Source organism: Argopecten irradians, chromosome 4, assembly GCF_041381155.1.
Source record: "Argopecten irradians isolate NY chromosome 4, Ai_NY, whole genome shotgun sequence".
Lineage (NCBI taxonomy): Eukaryota > Metazoa > Mollusca > Bivalvia > Pectinida > Pectinidae > Argopecten > Argopecten irradians.
This window is the reverse complement of record NC_091137.1, coordinates 32,532,192-32,550,183: the sequence shown is the minus strand read 5'-3', so window position 1 is coordinate 32,550,183 and position 17,992 is coordinate 32,532,192. Positions and strand designations below refer to the sequence as shown.

The window sequence follows — 17,992 nt, the reverse complement described above, 5'->3', positions numbered from 1 at the left end:
CGAGCTGTGTCTAGCTTATATGGGTCGTAATGTCATGAAGCGGCGATAAATGGCAAACGGAAGAAAGTCTGACATTTTCATCACCTGACTGTCGGTGTACAGAAATATAGACAGATGTAAAGGATAATTAATAGTTTGTAATAATCGTTTTAAGATTAATTAAAGTCAAAGGTGATGCTTATTAAACACCAAAGCAAAGATCAGACAAAATATGCATACCATATAGACTACATCTCTAGCTTGATATATCTGGTGGTACTATCGCAAACGAAAAGACACACCTTCGAATCAGTCATAGTATGTTGTTTGTAAACAACACATTTATTAATATTACTGTACGAAACGAACTCGTCCAGTACATAAAAGAATGCGACACAAAGTAGGTTAGAATGACGTATTGTATGTTATAAATGTCAACAACAATCATCTACCAACCAACAATGTGAGTTGACCCAGGAAGTGACATCATGAGCATTATTCCAATGGATACAGGAACGTGATCAATAAGAACTATCAACGGCTGCGCAAGATTTTGAAGATCAATTGTTATTGAATATAAAATTCTGCAAATCTAAAATTATAAGCATTCTGTTTCTTTGTAACGTATGAATACACAAGTAGATTGTAAAGAAAATTGTTGCAGAATAATGCATATTCGATATATTTTCCCCTTATTTCATTGTTATTTAATTGAACCTAAAATTATTTGAATATGAAAAAAACATTTTTTGATAGTGATAAAGGATGCATAGTTTGGCTAAAACTATAGGGTAATACCAAAAGACAAGGTCATTCCCTGTTTCCATGTGTGATAATACAGAGTTATTTTGTCATTACAAAATAATAACCTCAAATATCTGTCTTTCATCAACGATTTATACAAATTACACTCCTACAAAAACAATTAAGCTATGAATAATTAACTTGACAAAATACGTCAAATTCTTTTTAAAATGTTATAAAACATATTTCCATATGTTTGTTTAAACGATCGCATCTTAAACCATATAATCTTAAAAGAAAAACAAATAATATCATATCTAAAGGTCACATAGTCAGTTCGAAGGATTTGTGTCTTTCGCCTATTACGACGAATTTTGCCCTGGGCAATTTGACCAGAGAATGACCAGACAAATAGCTCTGTCATAACTGTTCACGTCACTCGAGTTATTCATCTGTGCTGTTTACCTGTATGTGTGTACACAAGGCTATACATTCATCGTGATATAGGGATAAAGGAATTAAGTCACGAAATCACAGCATATAAATGAACGTCAATCAAGCGAGAAGTTCAAAATTATAAAGAGCAACTGGACACTGGTGGACCACTCATTGCCTACGTACCTTACTCGCAGTGGTATGGTGAATGTGTTGTGGAATTCAGAAATGGCTGCCCTAGGATACGTACTGTTAATGCTAATAAATATCCTAGGGTCTCGTGCTGCTTGTCCAGATGAAGACCCTGGTTTGGAGAATTGGTCGAACTCAGCAACATGGACAAGTGGGGTATGTACACTTTTAATTTTGCAGTGATAACTTTTGCTTCATCAATTTGGTTATTTTCCAAGTTACAAAGTGGTTGTAGTTCCATACGCAATTACTTACATTATGGAATTTGAAATATGTTTAACCTACTTTTTATATCTTTTTTCTTCATTTTATTCATATTTCAATAGAGTAGATTTTATACTTAATATGTAATACTACATTTAGACTTTGATGATGTTTTCAATTAGTGATTTTTATGAAAAAAAAACCCATTCCAATGAGGAAAAAATAGTCATTGGTCTTTATTCTCCCAGTTCACCATGTGAAATGGCACACACCACAATTATAGTTATGAATAAATTATGCTCTAGACATTTTTGGCTATGTGTAAATAGGGTTAACATTTTTAGTGAGAGGCGGAAACCTGCGGGTTGGACTTTTTTTTATCGTTTAAGACCATCTGCATATATGTATCTTGACAATTAAGCTCACAGCGACAGGTTTCCGGGCACACACTAAAATCCGGATTTCAGACCTCAATTTTTGACTTATTTGGGCATGTTCAAAGGTGATTTGTGACGCCAATAATGCAATGACCGAATCGATATTGACATGTTACATAGTGATGAACATTTCCATTTCAAAAAACTGGCATTTAGTTTTCGAGGGTCTCAGTGGGGCACCAGAAGGGTGCGTGAAATGGGACAAATGCATAATTACGCATAAATACGTTGAGGGCGTCCAAAGGATATGCTTTGTTGCCATGGTAGCAGAATGAAGGCTCCTGATAGGTTAAATTCAAGATTATGTTTTTTCAATATCATAGATTAAAGATGCTCCATCGCTGACAAATATTTTTTTTTTCAATAAAAAAACAGAAGCAGACGGATTAGTATTTCTATCGTCAGTTACAAAAGTGTCTTACATTACACCATTACTACCATTAAAAACTTTGAGCTTCTAATTTTTACTTCAAAATAAAATATTAGAAATAATTAATTGCATCCCGAAAACATTCTGTGACACTATGTTGTTTATGCAATGAAGGACAGATTGCGTATGCACCAAAAGCAAAATAAATTATTTAATATCATTTTCTGTGTTAGCTAGACATATAAACATTTTATTATTTTATGTCCGATATCGAAAAAGAAACTTATTACTTTACTCATCCAACGGCATATATAGTTTTTTTTTTCTAAAGAAAATAAAACAGACGTGAATTCACAAAATTTATAATAAATAAACAGTTAATTTAGTTTTCAAAATTCCTTCACTAATTGCTACTTTATCATGCTCAATTCGATTTTTTAAATAAAATCTATTGGCTGCATTTCACGCTTTAAAAAAAGTGTTCTTTATTTTCTTTCCCTTTCTCTTTTTTTTAGCTAAACGATGTTTTAATTCAATTCTTTTTTTTTTTGGAATCAGGTGCCAGTCGAAGGTGCTGACGTCATTATAAACAAAAAGGTTGCCTTAGACGTCAGTCCTGGAGTCGATTTAGGCAGCGTAACCATAGCAACCGGAGGTCAGCTGGTATTTTTACCAGATAGGGAGTTGATCCTAAGGACAAAATACATTCATATAAAAGGCGGACGGATGGACATTGGCTCAGAAGACTGTCTTTATAAAGGAAAAGCAAAAATACAGTTACTAGGTACTCTACATGACCATTTTTACAACTATAAAACAGCGTAAAGCTTAGTGTGTGGTATGAGATAAAAAAAAAAACCGGAGCGGATTAAATTGTCTCGGATTTGAGAGTAAGGCTAGATTATATTTCCTCATTCATCGTCATTAGCTATACACACTATTCTTTTCTTTACCTTTTGAATTTTTAGGAACGGCCGACGAAATATACACCGTGCCAGGATTTGGACGAAAGTTCATCGGTGTAGATGCAAGTGGAACTCTTGAGATTCACGGTGAACGGAAACTTCCATGGACTAAACTGTCCACGCCTGTTCGGAAACTTGCAAACGATGAGTTCCTCTCCCGAGATGTTGTAAGTCTGAGCCATCGCCTTATCACTGAAATCTCCCTTTATGCACACTAAATAAATAAATAGATGTAAATAATTAATAAAAATAAATCAATAAACATAAAAAGACCAATTGCATATTACAAAATGTGTTACTTTATGTATACAGCGTATCTTGCACATTTTTATGATATGTTAACAAGACAGCTATTAAGAAACTGATTTTGATTGTGTAGGTTACACAAGACATGGATACTCATGGATTGATGGTGAATTCATACAATCCTGTCACCGGAATTTCAGACCGACCACGTGGAGAGTTTAAGATTGGAGTTGCACATCAGAGAGCCATCGAGAGAGAAACCCAGAGATTCATTGACTATACCAATGGTAAATTTCCTCTCTCGAATCACTAGCCATCAATGGTGTCGGGTTTAACTTGTTTGTAATATTTTCTGTCTTTTGTATATTTCTTTCTGTTCCTGAATTATTACCGTACAGCCGGTTATTTTCGTGAGGATGATATTTTCGCAATTTCCCGGGACACTGTTAAGATCGCGAAAATTTCTTACGCGAGATAATGAAAATTTCATAATTAATATCAACCCTTAAATCCATATCGCAAACATTTAAAATCGCTCATGTATGATTTTCTTGTTTTAAGATCAAATTGCGAAAATTTTGGTCTGCGAAAATAACCCGCTATTCGGTATACAAATTTATGACTGGGCGGAAAGTAAATCCAATCTTATCAAAATCCGATATTCATTAACTACTCCATAAACTCCGCACGAAGTATTTTCTTCTTGAGCAATAATGATGATTTTGTTAATTTTCAATTGCACATCCTATTACGCAAAAAAACAGAAATCTTGATTTACAGTCAAAATAAATAATGTATTTAGAATTTTTCGTTTGTTATTTTCAATATTTTTCTTTTCTACACTTTTTCACTGTGTTGTATCAACTGTCTGATAAAGTTTTGTTCAAAAAAGGTGGACATTTTCTTAACAATCTGCTTTACTTTTAGACGTACCTACCGGAAATGTAATAATGTTGGCTGTTCGGAAGTTCATCATTGATAGAGAAAATGCGTTTGACAGAAGTCGCTTCTATGATGCGGTTGAATTGTTAGGATACGGGAAGATTACCAACACAAGCAAGATCAGAGACTTGGTCTTTTATGACAGTTTCGCCATGATTGTTGTAAAAGGTATGGTTTTCTAGAATCATAAGGGGGTGTAATATAAACATAAAGATCAATTATTTTGTTTTTCTCTATAAGCATTTGTAGAGAAAAAATAATTGATTTTTTATTTAAAAGTGTTCGTCAACTACAATAATTTTATGATGATATTAATGTATGGAAATTGCACAGATGTCATTAACAAAAGGAAAATGTTTATAAGAATTTCAGGTATGATATAAGACATTGTGTAATGCATCAAATAAACATTTAAACATAACGCAAAGAGAAAAGAGCTCACTTTGGAACTTCCATACTAAACGTTTACAAAATTGAATTAATCAACCACCGTTGATTATTACAATTATATAAGCTTTTACGCTTACATAACCATAGTTGTTGCTGATGCATGCTCTATAAACTTACTTACTTTCGAGACGACTTAAGTTCGCGATCTAGACTAGTACTGACATTGGCCGTGGTTTACGTTATCCCGACCTCTGGGGTGCGGGTTTAAATCCCGTGGGGTGCAGTTGCGAGGTACTGACCGCTGGTCGGTGATTTTTCTCCGGGTATTCCGGCTTTCCTCCACCAACAAACCTGGCACGTTCTTACATGAACCTCTATATTAATAGGACGTTAAACTAGTAAAATGAAAATAAAAAAGATAGTACTGATAAGCATTCACTATACAAGTATTTGAATTATTTTCTCGGTGATTTATTTTTACTAAGAAATAAGTTGGCTAACAGTATTATCTAATTGCAAATGATATGTATGCAAATGTTTAATGTTTTTAACAACGTATATAATTATATTTGGTGGTTTTAGGAGACCCCACAAAGACTGTGGAAGGTTTCGAACCTTACAAAGCCGAAGGGATCCATCAGAAATCAACAGCTACTCTGCTTTCTGATGACCAGCGCATGAAGTTCTACACGGAAAGTTACACCAGATCATTAGGGTTCGGAAAATCTACCGCCACGTTTGAGGTGACGTATACCAATCGATCCATCCCGATCCTAGAGGTCAGCGATGAAGTCATTTCCTGGCATACGGGTAAGTGAAAATACAAAGCAAATGTAATTTAAAAATAACAAAAAATAGAGAATAAAACAAATAAAAACATAGGGAATGGTAAGTTATACAACTAGGCTAAAACATAATACATGGTTTTATAGTTGGTATAATGAACATTGACAAACGTACGTGCTGAATGATAAAGTATAAAGACGGAGTTGCAAAATCCGCCCATTTATCTGTCCGATTTCTTTCAAATTTTACAGTGGTATAGGTCTAGATACATTTCTACTTTATATGTGCATTGTATCTATTTTGCATTTTTTAATGCATAAAGGGCCTAAAATGATGTTTCCTAAAAATTCAATGGACGGTGTAACAGGTCCTTTATTCAAACATAGCTATCATTGGCAACCCCATTTCCAAGAAGGTAAGGGACACAAAACTTTATAAAAAACGTTTTTATCGTTGTCTTACCATTGTGTTTCAGGCGATAAAGTATTCATTACGTCTACGGATTATGACTGGAGACAGATAGAGGTGGGGACATTGCTTCGCTGTGACAGCTGTACCAAAAACCAAATCAGAATCGATCGTAAGTGTTATAAACAATATGTTCTCTATGTTTCGGAATCATTGTGGTTGATTAAAATTAAATCTTCACTAGTGATTATTATTACTCTATATTCAGCATAAATTGCCATCAGGTTTCTCCTTTTGAAGAACAATGAAGGAAATGATTCATATCAATGCTAACTGCGATCAACACAGCTGTCATTAAATAACTTTAATGAACGTTCATACACTTTTAAAAAGTCATTACTCGCAGGTATGATCTTTTCTAGGAGTGCACGATTTGTAATAATTTTCATGGCAAATGCTCTGGGCAAAACACATATTATGCAAACTACATATCATTCATCTCTCAAATCCCTCTGTTAATTTCAAACGTTCATAATTGCTTCGAAAAAATCTTTAATTGATAAATCAATATGAGTTATTGTAATTTTTTATGTATATATAACTTGATAGTAACACCGAGGTTTAACCACTTCGCTGCTATCACCAAGAACGTCGACATGCGAGCTGAGGTAGGGTTGCTAAGCAGAAACATCGTCATTGAAGGAGACATGGCAAAGGGAGATGACCAATTAGGTGGTCATATCAAGGTGAGATAAATCTATATGAAAATTAAAAAAACCGAAAAAATAACAATAAAAACAAAGCAACACAAATCATCAACGTCGATAAATGATAAAGGTTATGTTATTTCATTAAGCTCATTGTTTTGAGAAATTAATTGATAGAGAGAAAACAACACTCGTGGTAAATAAATCCTTTGTATGATCCCAGATAAGTATTATTACTATGTATTGTATTCTAGCTGATCTTTATCTGATGCAGGTCTTGCACGGATTTAAAAACTTCCATATCGAAGGAGCAGAGCTACACCGTATGGGACAGTCCTTAGAGCTCGGTAGGTGTATGATAAACGCATTGTATTTCGTGAGATACAAGCTTGCGAATCATTTGCGAATTTATGTAAGATGAAATAACGATGACCCAAAATAGTGTATACACGTAAATAAACTGGTTTATAATAATAACATTTCCTTTCAAAACTGTGAGAAATCGATCATCAAGGTTTTCCTTCTAATATAGAACAAACATATTATATTTTTTGTCAAACTACGTGAATGCAATATATATTGTCTGATGGATTGATATCAAAACACCAAAATGATTAGATGTGATTTTTAAAACATCTATCTACTAATTATAAAAAGTTAGTCCTATTACAAATATACCTCTTATCATAAGTGATCTAAAAGGAATATAATTTATAATATTCATAAGATTAACCTTTCTGCTCCAAGTTTTCGGCTGCGAAGCCTTCTTTTGCGAATATTACAAATATCCGTAAATTATTTGCTTAATGATTACAGGTAATTACCCAATCCACTGGCACATGTGTGAGGATGTTGATGATATGGATATTTACCCCACACCTACATATGCACGTCAAAACTCAATTCACGATTCCTACGCGAGGTGTATAACGGTGCATGCGACTCATGGAGCAACGGTAAAACTTCATTTAGTACATCATACAATATATGTTCCATATTTGCATAGTAAAGTAAACGTTGTTTCCTAATCTTTTTAGGATAATCTATTTAATAAAAATTCTTATTTGAAAAGAACAAATCATGAATTTTTTTACATGACCTTTCATTAAAAATCTCGCACATTTACCAACTCAGTTATTAAAAAAACAAGCACAAGTTCCTTTAAATGTGTTGATAAATTAACAATCATACGTAACTGAGTATTAAAGATGCTCCACCGCCGACAGAGCCAACATGGCATTCATGATTAGAACAATAATTTGTGTTTAATCTTGTATATATATGTCTAATTAACACTAAAAATAATATTATTCATTTATTTGCCTTTGGTGCATGCGCAATCAGTACTTCATTCCATATGGGATATAGTGTCACAGATTTTTTCGGGATGCAATTAATAATTTTTTATATTTTCAACTTGAAGTAAAATTAGAAGCTCAAACTTTTCAATGGTGGTAATGGTGTAAATTAAGTAATATTTGTAACCGAAGAAAAATATGAAATCATCTGCTCCTGCTTTTGATTGTGAAAAAATACCAATTGTCAGGGGTGGAGCATCTTTAAATGAAATATTTCATGGTAAGTAACTAAAGTTCCATTGGAAAAAGAATTTTTACAAAAATAAAGGTTTATGATAGATAGTAATAACTAAACAATGTAAATTGTTTCATAACAATAACTACTCACATCAATGCTTTCGTATTGTAGGTTGACGATAACGTTTGTTTTAATAGCATCGGTCATGGCTATTTTCTAGAAGAAGGCGGAGAAAAAAGAATCGTATTTAGAGGAAACTTGGGTGTTGGACAGATTGCAGGGAATCTTGTCTCAACTGATATGTAAGAATTTTATGTACACGTACACACGTATCAAAATAATAATCACCAGTTATACTTATGATATACTTCCTGTCGCTGTCATGACCACATAATTCAATCTTGTATGTAACAAGCAATTATATTGGCTTTGAAATTTACATTACCATTCAATAATGAGGGGTAAAAATGACGCCAGCGTTCGTAACTTCGCTTCTGATTGTCCAATTCGACGGCGTTACGATTTCTTGTTACATATGCCGAATTGAACTACATTGTATCATAGATTAAATCATTAAATAATCATTTATATTATATACAATGTAGCTATAAACAAAAGATAGAAGTTAACTCTAACCATCCACCTTTCCGCACTATTTTAAGTTCACAAGTTTTGTGTTATATGCCTCCGGAAAATCTGTTCATGTAAATCTTACGATCCTTTAATGCTTTACAGACGGCCAACGACCTTCTGGATAACAAACCCTCTGACAACAATGGAGAACAATGTAGCCGCAGGTGGCGATGTAAGTTTTAATGACGACTTATGAGTTGATTAACAATTTGAATAATAAACACCAATTTCGTAATTATTTAATAATGAACTATACATAGCTGTTGTATGGTAGAATTAGTAGGTGCTTTAGAACTTTCCTAATTGAACCTTTTTATCTTAAATTTTGAATCCAGTTCTATATTTATGCATTTTTCAGATTCATGTAATGTTTTCAAATTGCACAATTGAAATTATTTTTTTGTCCCAAATTTATAATACAATTTGTATGTATAGAAAAAGTAATTCCAAATATTAGTATATGAGATTATTTTAAAAATAAATCGTCTATAGTTTGCAGGTATTTATAACTCAATTGTTATACATATGACAGAACGACTATTTCGTTAAATAAAGATCAATAACAAAACCTCTTTTGGATTATGACTTTTGGTACACTGTTACCATTTGATATTGTATATTTTCTGTGATATAATTATAAGATATGTATTTGCAGGGTTTTGGAATCTGGTATGTCTTTCCACTGGAGCCTATTGGAACGTCTAAAGGGAAGGGTTATATGGGTGTGGGAGAGGCTAGCCATACCGCAATCACGTGGTTCTACAACAACGTAGTACACTCCAACAAATTAGTAAGTAATTATCATTTAATATTTGAATTATCTTTTAAGGTATATTTGGTCTATTATACAAATATTTCATGGGTTACTGCGCTCTAGTTCATAATATTTAACCCGAGGTGGATGGTAATCAACAAATGTAGGCCAAGTGTAATACAATATTTGTTGATTACCAGCACCAAGGGGTAAATATTATGAACTAGAGCAAAGTAACCCATGGAATATTTGTTTATTACATAATCACCAGGTTTCTTTCATTTGAATATTGTTATAAAACGAATACGACAATCACTTAACAAAATCAACACCGTAATGTATGGAAAAGCTTCAAATCCTATTGAAGATTGCCGTATAGCACACGAACGTCAGGTTGTAACTCCAGTTTGGATGTCTTACTGTCTTCTACTCGATAAACGTCGACATGACGTGCTTGATTCAAGATCTATGAAGTTAGCGCGAAATTGAGCGTGAACCTTTGTGACGATTCCTTGGAAGTTTTCTACAAAACTAGACAACAACAGCGAGGTGTCCCTAAAGCCGTGCAATATAACATCTCGAACCGTACAATATAACGTTTCCATGGAAGCGTTCAATGTAACTTTGAACTGTGTAATATAACAAGGTTTTATTGAACGGTCGGGATAATAGTTGAAAATATAATATTTCCTCATATATAGATTGGTGTAAACAAATTATGTAATAAATATATATAATTTTCTTATATATTATTGAATTTCAGCAAATAAGAGAACGATTCCTGTGTGAATGTACGACAACCCCGTAGTGCACCAAAACGAACTATTAAGTAATTATTTTCAGGGTTTACTTGAGCTAACTGCTAAACATTGATACATTTTTATATGAAGTCATCTGTTACTTTGGTAAGCCGGGTTTTATCTTGAACTGTATATACATGTAAGATGTCGTAGATGGTACAACGAACGCGTCTTCAACCTTTGTATTTCAGTACACAATGTAAACATGTTCCTTGGTTTACCTTTGTCCAGGCTTACGTTGAAGTTGGAAATCGGTTCGACAATGGTAATGTGATTGTGAGTTTTCCTATGGAAAACGTATAGATATATTTTAATGTGCAACACATTACAAACTTGTTTCCTTAGGTTGGTCTCAAACTCGACGACACGATGGATGAGAATGGCACAAGGATTTCAAACAACATGTATGAACCTTGGAACGATCCTCTTGATGAGCTGTCTGGTAACAAGAAGGTCGAGATAATCAAACTGACAGGTGATTATATTTAATTCAATGACAATCAATCAAAAATAAGGTCAAATAAATACTGTTAACGCACTTATGTTAGCGGTGGTTTTATTTTAGCGCTTTTCCCGCTGTCTTTTAAGATTAAATTAATGTACAATGCTAAATTTTGTAAAAAGGGTATTTCCGGTATTGAACCACATAATCGCGCTAATTTATAACTGTGTTTATAAATCATAATTAAAATAATTTACCAATAATAGTATTTGCGCTAAAATTTGACTGCAATATGTTAGAACATTTAAAGGTCTTGTAAAAGAAAAGGAAAACGAGATAGATGCTTCTTCTAAAATGTATTATTTATTGAGGTCATACTATAGATATAGGGTTTATATAAGATATATGTATTCTAAAGGTCGTGTTCTTACAATACTTCGTGCAGACCGTCAAGCTTTCTCTCTCTTTATTTCGTAGCGTACAAGAATAGATATTTCAACGCCATGGTGAGAGGTTTTATAGAAATCATCGATTCTTCGTAAGTAATTTTAAGGTTATGTAAGTAATTACATATGAATATGAACTGCTGGAAAAATCAATTATTGGGCTAAGTATTTCATGTACTACGTGATATCTAATTTTTTGTGTTCGGGATTATACTCTAATTGGAATTAGACTTGTAATTCCGCTCCACGCCTAGCAATTAGATTGTGCATGACTATCTCCAGCACTAGTGGTGATTGAACGTAACTCTTTGAAATGTTCACACTGACGTGATGTTAGCGCTGAATATCATCTTTTAGCGTCAGGTTATAAGGTATCACGTGGTAAATGAATTAGTCCCCATATGGCCGCATTTATAATATTACCTAATATTCAAGGTTTTGAAAGTTATTAACTATGAATAAACTAGAACTACTTATTAATAATACACCATTACTTATTTCAATAAGCAATTTATAATTATTCAATAACAATGATTTCACAGATAATGATTTATGTTTCCTTTTAGGATCGCTGACTCGGCTCAAGGATTACAGATGCTAAGGTTAATATAAACTATATTGATAGTTTTGGTAAAAAATTTAACAATAGCACTTTTTAATGTTTCTTGGCTTTCATATCCAATATCTTATTTTCTATATCGAAATATTTTTAAATTTTTTTAATAAGTCTAAATGGCTTTAAACAACAATTATATCTTCTAAACTAATCTCCTTTACTATTGGTACATAGTCTTGCAATAAGATTTAAATAAAAATATTATTACAAACATAAATCACATACCACATAACATAAATCCCACGTGCCAAATTTTTCAAATTAAGATATCTACACATTTTGAAGCATAAACAGACAAAAATAAACAACTCGCTATAAATCACTTGATATCGTGCAGGTGGCGTACCGGAGGACAGAAGGTTACAAACACTGTCATCCTGGGAGATTCAGAGAACTTTGGAGAACCGTCACCAGGTTCCCACCGCTCATTACCCATGGCTGGCACTATGTCTGAGTAAATATGGAGTTCTCTCCCTTCTAGAAATAAAAAATATATAAGCAAAAAGGATTATACTCATATGACGCATTCTGTATTTTGTTGAATTTCGCGTATTGTTTATTAAACTTTCATATGTTTCTTTCATATTCATAAAATCTCTCTTTGTTCTTAATTTCGTGCCATATTTCCTATCGATGTCATAAATTTAATGTAGTTCCTGAATCTGTATGATTCCCATCAGCGCATCATTCAACAAATCACAAGTGAAACCTATATTCTATTGATACAGGTCCATACCCAGGAAAGGTCTTATCTTTGGAATGGGTCCAATGATTGCTAAGAATATCTGGTTTGATGGGTTCGCTAACACAGCTGATGCAGAAGCTGGAGCCATAGGATTTCAGCCATTGAACGGCATGTTAAGCTCACCAGACAATGTTCTAGACGGAATTGGATTCGGCTTTAATGATGTAATTATCTCGGCATTGAAATGAATTTTTCGCTTGTTGCATATTACAGAGTTAGCTTCCTTGGTGGTAGATATCCATTGTGACATCATTATTTTATGGATACCATTAACGCCGCAAGGGTAGATAACTATGTAATATGCAAATACAGAATATATGACATGCAATTATAAAATCAGGTTAAGGTTTTTTCATCATTTTCAGTTATTCCAATAGGCGGTATCGACTATGTTAAGACAAGACTCTGAAGGCATATACAGCAATGATCAAATACACAGATACGTAGACGTTTGGGATATTTCATTTGAGTAGCATCCCTCAAAGAACGATATTATCTTAACACATTGTACACTGAATTCGGATAAAAACTAGTTAATACGTTTTAATGGATCGCTAAATTTAAAGTTACTATTTCAGACGGATTAATGATATCAATGTTGTATATGTCATCATTAGTGTTAAAGCATAATACATTGCACTAACTGTATCATAATACATTAGTTAAAATGCAAAATATTAGTATGATTTACATTTAATATGTTTCAATAATGAAAATGACAAAATTTACATTTAGCAATAAAAATACATTTCATAGATGTATTATAATCCATTGTTCTTTATTTAACAGGGTTCTGAGGGAAACAGAATTTACCAAGATGCAAATCCCGAAGATTATCGAGATGGAAATAAAGTTGAACGTTTGTACGATGCTTCCGGTTCTGTTACGTCAGTTCCTGGAGCTAGCATCGTCAGGGCAACCCCGTTTCAAATGACACCAAACTGTGCAGAGAGAAAGAACTGGAAAATGGCTGTTTGTAAGGAACACTTTGCACAGGTCGGTAAAACATTAAAACATTTGACGAATTTCTAAGAATTCAACTATTTTGAAAAAAAAGTGTATAGATATAGATGTATAGATATCAATTTGTAAACATTTTGATGTATCATAATTAATTGACGAAACATTACGAAGGGACGTAACTCTGATAAATCAGAATTTTATATTAATTGAATATGGCCTGTTATCGTATAATAAACTAATATACAAATGGTTATGAAAGAGAATCATTATAAGCATTCATATCTCTATCATCAAACAAGTAAAGAGTTCTGTTATCCACTCGGTAATCGACATTCGCATCAAGTGGTATCGCCAAATACAATGCATTTACAATTAACTTTCAAGAACACAACAGCGTTTGGTTTAATAAATACAAAATAGATCGTTTGAAAACAACCAGTTGTCAGTATGTTTGTGCCTTAAGTAAGTTAACTCTACCTGTTGATACTTTCTGTCATTTTGGTTTTGACACTGTAATCTGCAGATGTTTGTGAAACTAGAAAGGGACGACAGCGCCACCATGCTGAGGACAGACAACGTGGTTAAGAACAGGCACTCATCAGATCACATAGGACAAGCAGTGTTTAATGTAGTGACGGGAGGAACCTATTCTTATCTCCTCAAGTTCGATAAAATCCTACCTAAACACTCGATCGTGCTTCGTGCAGCCAACATGGCAGTGTAAGTATATGCTACGGGAAAAAGAGTACTTTTGAACTCTGAGTACATATAACACAAACCGTTACATTTTGCTGGAGACTTAATTCGCACACTCAACTAAATTTCGCGAAATCAGGAAAATTAATAGGCTAAATGGTATCAATAAGATGTGTTTTATTTACACAATACAATGTTGGTGTAATTAATTCTCAGTTCATATTAAAATCTTTAATACAAATGTTACATTCCAGCAAGATTTATCAGTTATGATGGTCTATGTTTTGTTTATATATACACCTACTCGCAAGGACAGATAACTATGTAACATGCAAATACAGATTAAAATTTGTTATATCTGTGTAATTGTAACAAATCGTGACGTGTAAAATTTTATTAAACATAATTTGTAGGGTATTCCAGGTCTCATCTATTTTTGGAAGTGACACACATTTTACTGGTTGTATTGAAGAACACCATATACACTTGGAAATTATTCTATCCTAAAATATGCGTCTCAAAATGAACGAGTATGCGAGAAGATTTGTATCTATATATAAACAAATTGATTGTGACGTCATGTGTTTAGAGGGTAATGCCATACTTTTCAGAGAAAACCACGTGAGTTGTTGCGCTCATAAAATAATGACGTCACAATGGATACTGTACCTACCCGAAAGGGAGGTAACTCTGTAATATGAAAAGACGGAATAAACTTGATCCTAGTTTGTTTTTGTTTGACATCCTATTAACAGAATTTAATACAGTGCTAGGAGTAGGAGGTGGAGAAATGTTGATGGTCAGAAGAAAAAACACCAACATATAGCCAGTACATGACAATTTTCTACATATGATTCGAACTCGTAGCCGAGAGTTAGGACGCCATACCCACTCAACCTAAGCGGTTCCCACATCCGACAAATTAATATATTGGTTATTGTACTTTCAGTGACGGGGGTTTCGTGCTGGGTGTCTGTGTCCCTAAGGACCTGGTATTTAGAGGAGGAGTAAGGAAACCTGCACCCTCTAGATTGACTGAGGTTACCGGTGTAGCTGATGTAGAATCGGGCGACGGATCAAATTACTACTTCGATCGAGAAGTTGGGTATGGACTACACTATTACTACTACTATTGACAAAAATACAAGCAGAAAATACAATTATTGTTAGAATAAAAAATAAATAATACTTTTCGATGCTATTTCAATAAAAACAATACTTTTCATTTTCATTTCTTCATATATTTTTATGACATTTAATTCTTATTTGAACTTAGTATGAATCATGGAATCGTGATACTGCTTAAAGTATCAAATGGTATGATAAAATCGATGTTATATTTCAGGGTAATATTCGTGAAGTTTGTGTACGACGGCGGGAGCTCCCTCACCACAATCGTTGGGTTAATGAGATTAGAAACTAAGAATCGCTCAGATCTGGATTGTGTTAGTGCCTTCACGGCCAAATACGGGGCTACGAAAGAGGTAAGGATACTACATACATGTATAAACATCTTTTTCACAGTAAACTTAGTCTTTTTTTCCAGCTTAAGTTTTAACTTATACATATATGGAGGTTCTGTAAATTATATAAACAAATCTGGGTTTTCAGCTAGCATCATCGAGGTCACATCCGGGAGGTTTCTTGCAATTGACAATATGATTGTGACAGAAATATCACTGAATTAACGACATCTTTCGATATTATACCATGTTTTGAACCAAATTAATGTTCTCCTTTTTGATAAATGAATAACATGTTGCACGATTTACGAGTTTCAATGTTATAATATGTATATAACAACCCAGTTACGTTAAATATTCATCTCATCATACGCATTCTCACATTTTAAGTCCACCTAATGCATAGGTTTTAATTTTATAAAGTCAAACAAGAGCTTAAGATAAATTTTAGCAGTACTGTCAAAAATCATGACATTTACATCTATAGAGCAATAAAATGAGAACACACGGTCGAACAAAATAAGTCAAATTGTGGCCTACCATTTTATTTAATATTTTACAGTGATTGAAATAATTATTAAGTGACTTCTTCAGAAAAGTTTTTATTTAAACATACATAAAGCATAAAACATGAACTAATACGGTGCTTACATGTACATTCTATGCTGTAACCAATCATTTATAACAAATCATACATGTTTGTCCGTGTCTTTGAATGATTACCACACGTTTATTCATCAAATCTTATGATTTTCAATCAATTAATGCAGGATAAATAGAATAATAAAATTTTCGCCCAGTTACGGTAACTTTAAAGTCACACTTCTGTATAAAAAAAACTTCACACTAGAGTTGTGTCTTTTTGTTAACATGTTTTATCACTTCATAGAACATGGCACTCTGATGTACAGGGCTAACTATGGCTATCGGGCCCCGCATTGTCCATTATCTTGACGAATCTACAGTTTTCGGTGTTTTTCCTATACTTACATACTAAATACAAAAAATATACATTTCAGGTTTTTGGTCAAAGTCCTCTACAATTACCGACGGAAATGGTCAGTTCGTCACGGGAACCACCAAATGTAAGTAATTATCTTTACATAGAATATCACACCCGCGCTTAGATATTTAACCACATGCAATATCCTAGATTGTATATTTTTTAGTGTCTGTACAATATAGTCTTGTATATTGTCTTCAATTAACATAGTCTTGTATATTGTCTTCAATTAACATAGTATTGTATTTATCATAACTCGTTATATAAAATGTCATTGTCGAGTATTTGAGAGCACAAAACCGGAAAGAATATTTGATTTTTTTTAATAGTAGTGTCAAATTAATTTCTTATTTGATTTCATCTCTTTTTGTCTGTTGAACTTTATATGACATATGGTGATACAAAGTAATTTTTTATATCTTACAGAACGTTGGGGCAGGCCCTACTCGAGCGTGAGGTGGAAGAAAGTCAATGAAGAAATCCAGTTTTATACATTTTATAGATATATCATTTCAACCCACTATACTCTTTGTTAGATGTAGTTTTTACTACGCCCTTATTTCTTAATAAATATGACACAAAAGATTTTTATAGTTTCATTTTGAAATTCGTAAGACCTTAGATTGGTAGCTTATTTTAGTGGACAATACTATTCTTTCTTTGTTAACGATTAAGTCACACATTACATATCACAAAATTCATCTCACAGGAATTCAGTGAAAAAAGTTCGTAGAATTGTCATTCTCCTATAACAAATCAAATTCTGTCTACGTCCATCGATGTGATTTTCAGGGAAGGTATAGATTATTACGTGCATTGTTTGCAAAAATAGTTGATCATCCTTTCGTCTGAATGGAGAAGACATTACATTTCTAAAAACATGACGTAACAACCAATATTTACCCGTTAGAGCCGTTCGCTTTATTCCATATTTGCATATTATAGATTTATCTGTCCTCGTAGGTAGGTATTGAATGTTACGCCATGTTATTGTGAGTGTAACGTCATAGTTTTCGGAGAAAACGACTTGAATTTCACTCACGAAGCAATGACGTCACAATCAATAGCTACCCACACTATGTAATATGCA

General features: G+C 33.2%; 1 protein-coding gene across 1 annotated transcript; it reads left to right on the top strand.

Moving 5' to 3' along the window:
• Window positions 1–1,182: 1,182 nt before the first annotated feature.
• On the top strand, window positions 1,183–17,488 carry LOC138321336 (cell surface hyaluronidase-like). Its single transcript, XM_069264963.1, has 24 exons — window positions 1,183–1,506; window positions 2,920–3,145; window positions 3,330–3,493; window positions 3,706–3,859; window positions 4,500–4,682; window positions 5,487–5,714; window positions 6,166–6,270; window positions 6,708–6,844; window positions 7,080–7,152; window positions 7,622–7,761; window positions 8,513–8,643; window positions 9,077–9,146; window positions 9,630–9,764; window positions 10,874–11,003; window positions 11,448–11,508; window positions 11,983–12,018; window positions 12,370–12,486; window positions 12,761–12,941; window positions 13,567–13,773; window positions 14,264–14,460; window positions 15,386–15,541; window positions 15,782–15,920; window positions 16,919–16,984; window positions 17,329–17,488. Exons 1-24 carry the CDS (start codon window positions 1,360–1,362, stop codon window positions 17,356–17,358), a joined length of 3,213 nt encoding a protein of 1,070 aa, XP_069121064.1. The 5' UTR covers window positions 1,183–1,359; the 3' UTR covers window positions 17,359–17,488.
• Window positions 17,489–17,992: the final 504 nt, after the last annotated feature.

Coding starts and splice junctions, on each gene's coding strand:
- LOC138321336 (XM_069264963.1), top strand. CDS start 1,360: ATGGTGAATGTGTTGTGGAATTCAGAAATGGCTGCCCTAGGATACGTA. Junction 7,762..8,512: donor ATGCGACTCATGGAGCAACG/GTAAAACTTCAT, acceptor TTCGTATTGTAG/GTTGACGATAACGTTTGTTT. Junction 13,774..14,263: donor GTAAGGAACACTTTGCACAG/GTCGGTAAAACA, acceptor TGTAATCTGCAG/ATGTTTGTGAAACTAGAAAG.